The 12,004-nt window shown below is 35.5% G+C and overlaps 1 protein-coding gene across 1 annotated transcript in view; it reads right to left on the bottom strand.

Annotated features, from left to right (window-relative positions):
- Positions 1-12,004, bottom strand: part of LOC308252652 (phospholipid-transporting ATPase ABCA3-like) — a gene marked incomplete at both ends in the record, with an annotated part of 430,835 nt that overhangs the window by 176,507 nt on the left and 242,324 nt on the right. Inside the window, 2 exons of the mRNA XM_080677417.1 lie at positions 6,694-6,792; positions 10,580-10,730. Of these exons, the coding sequence (XP_080533543.1) occupies positions 6,694-6,792; positions 10,580-10,730 (250 nt within the window). The remainder of the gene's footprint in view (positions 1-6,693; positions 6,793-10,579; positions 10,731-12,004) is intronic.

The raw sequence follows: 12,004 nt of genomic DNA, 5'->3' as shown, positions 1-12,004 counted from the left end.
AAATTCATGAAGATAGAAATCATATCAAGCATCATCTCAGATCACAATGGCATAAAATTAGAAATCAATCACAATAAAAACAATGAAAACAAATCAAACACCTGGAGGCTAAATAGCATGTTATTAAACAATGATTGGGTTATCAAAGAGATCAAAGAAGAAATAAAAAGCATCATGGCAACAAATGACAATGAAAACACAACAATCCAAAATCTAAGGGACACATTTAAACAGTCTTGAGAGGGAAGTTTACAGACCCACCTCAAAAAAAACAGAAAAAATGGTAATAAATTATCTAACTTTACAAGTCAAATAGTTAGAAAGAGAGCAACAGAAAAAGCCCAGCATAAGCAGGAAATAATAAATATCAGAGCAGAAATAAATGACATAGAGACTGAAAAAACAATACAAAAGATCAACAAAACCAAGAGCTGGTTCTTTGAAAGGATAAACAAGATTGATGAACCTCTAGCCAGGGTCACCAAAAAAAGCAAAGAGAGCCCAAATAAAGAAAATGAGAAATGAAAGAGGTGAAGTAACAACCGATCAGACAGAAATACAAATGATTATGAAAAAAATACTATGAACAACTCTATTACAACAAAATGTACAACCTAGATGAAATGGACATATTCATAAAAAAATACAAGCTCTCAATACTAAATCAGGAAGAATAAAAAAAACTGAGAAACATCGATCAGAACGTCAAACCTCAGGGAAGGTAGGGGACCGTGGGGGTAAGGGGAAGAGATCAATCAAAGGAGTTATATGCATGCATATAAGCCTAATCAATGGACACAGTCAACAGGGGAGTAAGGGCATGAATGGGGGTGGGAGGTTGAGGGGTACTGGGGGAATAAGAACACATAAGTAATAATAATAATAATAATAATAATAATAATAATAATAATAAACCTGAATAGGCCGATAACCACAGAAAAAATTGAAGCAGTGATAAAAAATCTTCCAGCAAACAAAAGCCCTGGTCCGGATGCCTTTACTGGGAAGTTCTACCAAGCATTCAAAGAACTAAAACCTATCCTCCTCAATCTATTCCAAAAAATTTAAGAGGAAGGCACACTTTCAAGTTCTTTCTATGAAGCCAGCATTACCCTAATTCCAAAATCAGATAAAGACACCACAAAAAAAGAGAACTATAGGCCAATATCCTTGATGAACATAGATGCTAAAATCCTCAACCTAATTCTAGCAAATCGAAACCAGCATTACATTAGAAAGGTCATACACCATGATGAAGTGGGGATGCAAGGATGGTACAATATCCAAAAATCAACAAACATGATATCATATAAACAAATTGAGAGACAAAAATCACATAATCATATCAATCGATGCAGAAAAAGCATTTGACAAAATCAAACAGCCTTTCTTTTAAAAAAATTTTTATTGATTAAGGTATTACAAATGTGTCTTTATCCCCTCATTGTCCCCTCATCCCCCCAGTCCTGCCTTCACCCTCACCCCCTGTTGTCTGTGTCCATCGCTTATGCTTATAAGCATGCATACAAGTTCTTTGGTTGATCTCTCCCCCTTACCCCTTTCTTGATAAAAACTCTCACAAAATGGGAATAGAGGGATCATACCTCAACATAATAAAAGCCTTATATGAAAAACCCACAACCAACATCATACTCAGTGGGCAAAATCTAAACTCATTCTCCCTAAGAACAGGAACAAGACAGGGATGCCCACTTTCACCACTCCTGTTTGACATAGTACTGGAAGTGCTAGCTATAACGATCAGACAAGAAGAAGAAATAAAAGGCATTAATATCAGAAAAAAATGAAGAAAACTGTTCTTATTCACAGATGACATGATACTGTACATAGAAAAACCCAAAGACTCCATTAAAAAACTACTAGACCTAATAAATCAGTGGTTCTCAACCTTCCTAATGCCGTGACTCTTTAATACATTTCCTCATGTTGTGGTGACCCCCAACCATAAAACTATTTTCGTTGCTACTTCATAACTGTAATTTTGCTACTGTTATGAATCGTAATGTAAATATCTGTGTTTTCCGATGGTCTTAGGCGACCCCTGTGAAAGGGGTCGCGACCCACAGGTTGAGAACCGCTGTCAGGGGTCACCTAAGACCATCGGAAAACACAGATATTTACATTACGATTCATAACAGTAGCAAAATTACAGTTATGAAGTAGCAATGAAAATAGTTTTATGGTTGGGGGTCACCACAACATGAGGAACTGTATTAAAGGATCGCGGCATTAGGAAGGTTGAGAACCACTGTAATAAATGAATTTGGCAATGTAGCAGGACACAAAATTAACACTCCAAATCTATGGCCTTTTTATACACCAATAATGAACTCACAGAAAGGGAAACAAATAAGCAAACAAACAAAAAATCCCGCCGAAACCGGTTTGGCTCGGTGGATAGAGCGTCGGCCTGCGGACTGGAGGGTCCCGGGTTCGGTTCCGGTCAGGGGCATGTGCCTTGGTTGCGGGCGCATCCCCAGTGGGGGGTGTGCAGGAGGCGGCTGATCGATGTTTCTCTCTCGTTGATGTTTCTAGCTCTCTGTCCCTCTCCCTTCCTCTCTGTAAAATACCAATAAAATATATTTTAAAAAAAAAATCCCATTTACCATTGCACTAAAAAAATTAAGATACCTAGGAATAAACTTAACTAAGGAGGTAAAAGACCTGTACTCGGAAAACTACAGGAGTTTGAATAAAGGAGATAGAGGAAGACATAAACAAATGAAAGAATATACCAAGTTCATGGATTGGTAGAATCAACATCATTAAAATCTCCAGAATACCCAAAGCAATTTACAGATTCAATGCAATCCCCATTAAAATACCAATGGCATATTTCAAAGAACTGCAACAAACCCTCCAAAAATTCATATGGAATGAAAAAAGACCTCCAATAGCTGTAGCAATCCTGAGAAAAAAGAACAAAGTTGGAGGGATTGCAATACCAGATATCAAGCTATATTACCAAGCCACGGTTCTCAAAACTGCCTGGTACTGACACAAGAACCGTCATGTAGACCAATGGAACATAACAGAAAACCCAGAAATCGACCCAAGCCATTATGCTCAATTAATATTTGACAAAGGAGGCAAGAGCATACAATGGAGTCAAGATAGTCTCTTCAATAAATGGTGTTGGGAAAATTGGACAGATACATGCAAAAATTTGAAACTAGATCACCGACTGACACCATATACAAAAATAAAATCAAAATGGATAAAGAACTTAAATGTAAGATGGGAAACCATAAAAATCCTACAAGACTCCATAGGTAGCAAAATATCAGACATATGTCATAGCAATATCGTTACCAACACAGCTCCTGGAGCAATGGAGACTAAGGAGAAAATAAACAAATGGGACTACATCAAAATAAAAGGCTTCTGCACAGCAAAAGAAACCATCAACAAAACAACAAGAAAGCCCACTGCATGGGAGAATATATTTGCCAATGCTATTTCAGATAAGGGTTTAATCTTCAAAATTTACAGAGAACTCATACAACTTAACAAAAGGAAGATAAACAATCCAATCAAAAAAAAAAAAATGAGCAAAAGACCTAAATAGACACTTCTCGAAAGAGGACATACAGAAGGCCAAGATACATATGAAAACATGCTCAAAGTCACTCATCATCCGAGAGATGCAAATCAAAACAACAATGAGGTACCATCTCACACCTGTCAGAATGGCTACCATCAACAAATCAATAAATTACAAGTGCTGGCGAGGATGTGGAGAAAAAGGAATCCTCGTGCACTGCTGGTGGGAATGCAGACTGGTGCAGCCACTGTGGAGACAGTATGGAGTTTCCTCAAAAGACTAAAAATGGAACTCCCATTTGACCCAGTGATCCCACTTCTAGGAATATATCCCAAGAAACCAGAAACACCAATCAGAAATGATATATGCACACCTGTGTTCATAGCAGCATAATTTACAACAGCTAAGATTTGGAAACAGCCTAAGTGCCCATCAGCAGATGAGTGGATTAAAAAACTGTGGTACATCTACACAGTGGAATACTATGCCGCTATAAAAAAGAATGAACTTTTATTTTGCAACAGCATGGATGGAACTGGAGAGAATTATGCTAAGTGAAATAAGCCAGTCGGAGAAAGATAAAAATCACATGATCTTACTCATATGTGGGATATAATGATCAACATAATGCGATGAACAAAAATAGATCCAGAGACAAATGGCAGAGGAGGTGGAGGGGTGGTTAGAGAGCAACCAAAGTACTTGTAAGCATGCATATTAGCATAATCAATGGACACAGACACTGGGGCGGTGGGAGCTTGCCCTGGAATGGTTGTGTAGGGGTCAATTGGGGAAAAAGGAGACATATGTAAATCTTAAGACAATAATAAATAGAAATTAAAAAATTAAAAAAAATGGGGAAAGGACCGGAATAGATACTTCTCCAAAGAGAACATACAGATGGCCAACAGACATATGAAAAAAAATGCTCAATGTCACTAATCATCAGAGAGATGCACTTTAAAAACTACAACAAAGTGTCATCTTACACCTGCCAGAATGGCTACCTTCAATAAAGCAACAAACAGCAAGTGCTGGAGAGGATGCGGAGAAAAGGGAACCCTTGTGCACTGCTGGTGGGAATGCAGACTGGTGCAGCCACTGTGGAAGACAGTATGGTGTTTCCTCAAAAAATTAAATACGGAACTCCCATTTGACCCAGTGATCCCACTTCCAGAATATATCCTAAGATGCTCGAAACACCAATGAGAAAGAATGTATGCATCCCTATGTTCATAGCAGCACAATTTACAATAGCTAAGATTTGGAAACAGCCCAACTTCCCATCAGTAGATAAGTGGATAAAAAGCTGTGGTACATTTACACCATGGAATACTATGCAGCAGTAAAAAAGAAGTATCTCTTACCCTTTGCAACAGCATGGAGGGCCCTGGAGAGTATTACTCTAAGTGAAACACCCTTCCCTCACTTCACACCTGCCAGAATGGCTACCATCAATAAATCAACAAACAAAAAATGCTGGAGAGGATGTTGAGAAAAGGGAACACTAGTTCACTGCTGGTGGGAATGCAGATTGGTGCAGCCATTATGGAAAACAGTATGGAGTTTCCTCAAAAATAAAAAAATGAACTACCCACTCATCCACTAATGGGCACTTGGGCTGTTTCCCAGCCTTAGCTACTGTAAATGAAGCTGCTATAAACATAGCAGTGCTTATATTCTTTCTGATTGGTGTTTTGGGTTTTTTAGGATGTATTTCCAGAAGTGGATTTGCTGGGTCAAACAGAAGTTTCATTTTTAATTTTTTAAAAATTGATCAACAAAATAAGACTTGAAGCATATAAGGCATGGAACAGACAGACATACCTCAATGTGAGGGTGAGGGGATGAGGAGAAATTAAACCAAAAAACTTATGTACTGATATTCATAGCCCATGGACACAGGGAATAGGGTGGTGAAGACCTGGGAGTTGGGTAGGGGCTGTGTAGAGGTGGGTAAAGGAGATGAATGGGAGATAACTATAATACTGTAAACAATTAAAAAATCATATATATTATTAAAAAAATGAAACTATTGTTTGACCCAGTAATACCACTTCTAGGAATATATCCTAAGAATCCCAAAACACCAATCAGAAAGAATATATGCACCCCTATGTTCATAGCAGTATTGTTTACAATAGCTAAGATCTGGAAACAGCCCAGGGACCCATCAGTAGATGAGTGGTAGTACATTTACACCATGGAATACTACGCAGCTGTAAAAAATAAGCATTTCTTACCCCTTGAGACAGCATGGAGGGACCTGGAGAATATTATACTGAGTGAAATAAGCCAGTTGGAGAAAGACAAATAAATATTACATGATCTCACTTATAAGTGGAATCTAATGATAAGAAACTTATGAACAAAATAGGTCCAGAGGCATGGAAACATGAAACAGACCGTCTAATCCAGCCTTGGGCAAACTACAGCCCGCGGGCTGGATCCAGCTGTTCTATCCAGTTCTCTTGCTCTTCCCTCCGCTCCTTTACTTTGAATTTATATTAGTTCACACAAACACTCCATCCATGCTTTTGTTCCGGCCCTCTGGTCTAGTTTAAGAACCCATTGTGGCCCTCGAGTCAAAAAGTTTGCCCACCCCTGGCAGAGGGAAGGTGGGGTTTATGGGTGGAAAGAGATTAACCAAAGAACTTGTATGCATATATGCATAACCCATGGACACAGACAATTGTGTGGTGAAGGCTGGAGTTGGCTAGGTGATGGGAAGAGGGTGGTAACGGGGGAGAAATTAGGGGGTATCTGTAACACTGTCAATAAAATAAAATAATGTACAAATTAAATAAATTATGGAAACATGGTTAGGTCAAAATTTTAAAGTCATTTCTAGTTCAGACTCCAAGTTAGAACTCTAACTTTTCCTATGATAACCAATATTAATTGTTTTTTTTTCTTGACTAACATAATAAGACATGAATCAAGGCTCAAGTTCAAAATCGTTACACATTCTTAGCTAAAAATACAGAAATACATTAGCATAAATATTAACATATTTTTAAAAATACATAACTGTAATTAATTTATTCCAATGTAAATAGGGTGAAGTTTGCCTTCAAAATGGTATATAATTTTAGTGGTGGAAATTTTTTAAGGTCATTATTACTCACTTATGAAAGACTTCTTCCATGGTAGTAATTGAAGCATCAAAGCTGGTAATGCCCAGCTCACTCCTTTTCTCTTTCAGATAATTAAACAGAGCTTCAAATCTGGAGGCAAGAAGAAAGAAAAAAGCACTAGTCTAGATACATTTTATTTTCTAGTAAATAAAATATTTAAAAAATACATATACATATAATGGAATACTACTCAGCCATAAGAAAAAGATAAAATACTGGCATCTGTGACAATATGGGTGGATCTTTAAAACATTTTTTAAATTTATTGATTTGAGAGAGAGAGAGAGAGAGAGAGAGAGAGAGAGAGAGAGAGATCTTGAAAATATCATGCTAAGGGAAATAAATCAGAAAAGGATAAGAACATGATTTCACTCATATGTAAAATATAAAATTGAAAGCAACAAATGAGCAAACAAGATAAATAAACAGAAATTCATAGACACAGACACCAGTATGGTGGTTACCAGAGGGAAGGGGACTAGGAGGGCAGTGAAGTGGGTCAAATATATGGTGATGAAAGAAGATTGGGCTTTGGGTGATAGGCACACCATTAGAGATACAGATGATGTATCATAGAATTAAACACTTGACAGCTATATAATTTTATTAATCAACATCACCCCAATCAATTTAATAAGAAACATGAGCACTTACATTTTCTCTATTTAATACTCAATTCCATTCTCAATTGTATGTGTTCCTACTGTTTTCTTAAATTATTTTACTGAGGTAATAGATATGAAACATCAAATTTACCATTTCATTATTTTAAGTGTATAATTGCAGCATCAAGCACATTCACAATGTTGTGCAATCATCATCACCTCCAACTTCTAGAACTTTTTCACAATCCCAGACTAAAACTCTACACCCATTACACAATAATTCCCTATTCCTCCCTTCCCTCAGCTTCACTTCCACTTTCTGTCTCTGTGGGTTTGCCTGTTCTGTGTGCTGCATATAAGTTGGGATCATACAATATTTGTCCTTTTGTGTCTGGCTTATTTCATTTAGCATAATTCTTTCCAGGTTCATAAATGTTGTAACATGTGTCAGAATATTTAAGAATGAAAAATACTCATTGTATGGATATACATGTTGCTTACCCATTAATTCAATGGACATTTGGGTTGTTTCCACCTTTTGGATTTTGTGAATAATGAGCACTGGTGTACAAATATCTGTTAGAATTTCTGTTTTCAATTACTTTGGGTATATACCTAGAAGAGGGATTGCTGGGTCATTTAGTAATTCTATGTTTAACTTTTTGAGGAACCTCCATACCATTTTCCTCAGCAGATACACTGTTTTACATCCCAGCGGCAATGCACAGGGTTCTAACTTCTCCACATCTTTACAAACCTTTGCTATTTTTGTGTTTGTTTTTCAATTTGCTTTTCCCTAACGAGTAGTGATGTTGAACATCTCATGTGCTTATTGGCAATCTGTACATATTCTTTGGAGGAATGTCTATTCAAGTCCTTTGCCCATTTTCAAGTTTTAGGTTGTTTTTTAAAAATGACTTTTCAGTATTGTTTTGTTCTGTAATAATTTCTAGTTAGCCATGAAAAAATGTTTAGATTATTCTTCACTGTAATGCTTATTGTGAAACAAATGAAAAAAAAGAGATATTTTTACCTTAGCAAATTTCTCTATACTGTAACTTTGTCTTAGATATATATTCTTTTATTCTTCTAAAATTATAAATTTATTTTTAGAAATGTTAATAAAATTTTATTCACATGTGATTCCTACATCAAATGAAAAAATTCGCAAAGTACAGGAGGTCTGAATCATAAATGACAGATAATAGAGTTAGTGAAGCAGTAGCTGGGCACTGGAGAGATTTAATCAAATAGGTAAATTGTATGAAGGTTTTGCTAATTGTAGTGCAGATACATCAAGGAGTCCAAGAATAGTTTTACCAGGAAAAGTGAACACTGTTTTAGGTTGAAAAGGTCTCCAGAGACCCATCCACTTCAACACACCTCCCATTCCCTGGAAGAAACTATCAAGTCTATGTGTGATTACCCTCAGAGATGGTAGACTCAAATCTCTTCAACTTCTAAATTTCACCCATATTTAAGGCTGAACACCATTTTCATCTAACTTCACCTAGCTTTGACTACTACTTCTACTTTTACCCCTCAGATCAATCTAACTCCTCTTCCAATGACAGCTCTTCACATATTTTAAGGTCATTGTTATCTTCCTTTTGAATCTTCTCAATAGAATCCCTATTCACCTATATTTAAAGGTCCATATATTCTGTTGAGGATTATTGAATATTACTACTAATAATATTTTTGTAATGTCTTTGACTTGTTTTAATACCAGGGTAATACTGGCCTTATAAAACAAATTGGGAAATGTTCTCTTTTCTCTCATTTTCTAGAAAAGTTTATATAGAATTGCTATTTTTTTCTTCTTTAAATGTTTGGTACAATTCATCTGTGAAGTCATCTGGTCCTGGAGTTTTCTCTGTGGTGATGTTTTATAGTACAAATTAAATGTCTTTAATAAATAAAGAGATTTTCAAATTAATTTCTTCTTGAGTTAGTTTTGGTAATTTGTGTCTTTTCTGTTATTCTTTCTGATTGGTATGACTGAAGTTTCACTAACGTCACTGGTCTTCACAAAGAACCAACTTACAAATTTCAAGTTCATTTTGTTAATCGTATTTTATAGATTAGAATATAGGCATTGAGATTATCAGTATTGATTCTAAGTCTTCCCCTTGTTTTTATGTAAATACACAGTTGGAAAACATTTAGAGTTGTGCCCAGCCCAAAGCAAATAAACAATTAATTAAGCTATCAAAGTCTTGAAAATAACCAAGAACTCTTTGTCTTTTTATTCTTCTTTTACTATAGTGAACAATACTGAGAACAAACAGGCTATGGACATTTTATTCAGGTTGTTTTTTCTCTTTCAACACTTGGTTTGAAATTAATTTCATTCTGAGTTCATATATTTTTCCCTAACTTCACGATTTACATTTTATGCTTACTAGGTCCACTATCCATGGCCCAGAATCTCCACATCTAAAGTGTTGATAATAAACTGTGTGGCTAGTTATTCATTTCTCAGAAATTCTTTCTCTTTCTTCCTTCCATATCCAAAGTATTTAGTGGGAGTACAGGATAAAAATATTACCTGTTTCTAAATCCTTACATTTCCTATTTTATACTTAATATTAATGATGTATTTATTATTCTTTCTGACAATGTCATGTGTATACATATGATATAGGATTGGACAGATGTGATACATTTAAGCAGCTTCTCTAACTTTTTTAAAAGCATTATTCAGCACCTCCAGATTTATAATTACCCAACAATTGTCCTGGTTAATCTTACTCCAAGAGTTGCAATTGAAGCTACTTTCTTATTTCATCTTAATGTCTCCCTGGATCTTACCATACATAAAATTTGTTTATTATGAACACCTTATCATGAATTACCCTTGTGAACACCAGGAAGCGATAGAAAATAAATGGCAAACCTCTCTCAAAAAGAAAAACCAGAACTTTGGGTGGTGGGCACACAGTGCAATATATAGATCTTGTAACATAGAAACCTACACCTATATGATCATATTAAACAATGTCACCTAACTGAATGTAATTAAAAATAAAATAAGTAAAATAAAAAAGAAAGAAAAACATCAAATAAGCTTTGAATGAACATGAATTGAATAAGCAATCCCCTATTTAGTGAGAGAAATCTTCAGCTGTGAACTTCTCAACTCTAGTTGGCAAATGACAGCTTAACTGGTTCGTTAACAAAATACTACTTACTAAACTTGCTAAACCTGGAAAATTAAAAATAATTTTTGGTCACCCAAACCACCCATCTAGAACTCCCTAAATTTATACCTGTCTATATACTCTTTGGGTAGGATAAATGATAATTCAGCTTCAGTATACTTTTCCAAGGTGGCATGTGGAATATGAGACTGAATCACTGCAGAGAGCTTTTCGACATCACACTGTGGTTCAATCTCCATGACTATGCGATATGTAGCACCTGAGAGAAATCATTTAGAAAACCAAATGAAGAAGTTTTGTACTTTTTCATCTTGTAAGACCAAATTTGGCTTTCCATGATTCAGGTTACCTAGGTCCACAGGAAGGAGACATGATATGTCACAAAAGATTTTGTTTTGACTCTAGGAAGGCTCACACTTAAAATTTCCAAATGTTGCTCCAAAAACCAAGACATTGAATAGGTAGAAATTTCCTCTATAATTTAAATAAAATTTTAAATAATAATAACAGTGTATATAAACAGATACAGGAGTTGTGTGAAGAAAGGCCCCTGTTTTCGTCTACTTAGAACCACCGAGACTGTAATCTTAATAAATACTTATTTATTATCATGGGTTGTCCATTGTGTATCAGGCATTAACTAGGCCCTGGGGATACAGTAGTTTAAAAAGTAGATAAAAATTCCTGTCCTCACAAGAGCTACTTTTTAGCCAAAGGGAACAAATAATAATAAAGATAAATAAGTTAAAATATAGTATATTGTGTTAGAAAAGATAAAGCAGAGAAGGAAGGTATGAAATGTTGAAAGAAGGTTCTTAAATTTTAGAAAATATTTTTTATTAGAAACCTTAAAGAAATCAGAAAACTTTTGTGCTTAAGTAGTGCTTCACATATACAGAGAAATTATTTTCTGGAATTAAAGGAGAAAAAAATCATAGCTTTTAAGTATATGCATTTCAAATGGTCATTGCATTTACATTTATACTTCTTATTTAGATTTTTAAAAAGGCCCTAGCCAGGTAGCTCAGTTGGTTAGAGCGTTGTCTCCATACACCAATACACCAAGATTGCAGGTTTGATCCCTGGTCAGGGCACATACAAGAATCAACCAATCAGTGCATGGATGAGTGGAACAACAAATCTCTCTCTCTCTTCCTCCCTCTCTCTCTCTCTCTCTCTCTTTCTCTCTCTCTCTCTCTCTCTCCTCCCCCCCACTCCCCTGCACCCCCCGTTACAATAAAATGATTCAAAATAAATAAATAATAGGTCTTAAGAATAAATCACTTAGCTAAGAATTTGGTTTATTTACCTGGCTTATAGTAGAGAAGACACTGTTATTCCATTTTAAAAATGAGGCAACAGATGACCAGGGAGTGGGGCAACATCCATTATTTACTAGCTATGGGAACCAAAACTATTTTTAGTTAATTTACAAAATGATATACAAATTGTTTTTCACTTCTTATCAATGATGACACAATAAGCTTCTAAATTATCTTGCCCTCTTAAAACTCAGGTTAAGCATATTTAAAC

This window comes from Plecotus auritus, assembly GCF_963455305.1.
Source record: "Plecotus auritus genome assembly, chromosome: 7".
NCBI classification, from domain to species: Eukaryota; Metazoa; Chordata; class Mammalia; order Chiroptera; family Vespertilionidae; genus Plecotus; species Plecotus auritus.
This window is presented reverse-complemented; position numbering and strand designations above follow the sequence as displayed.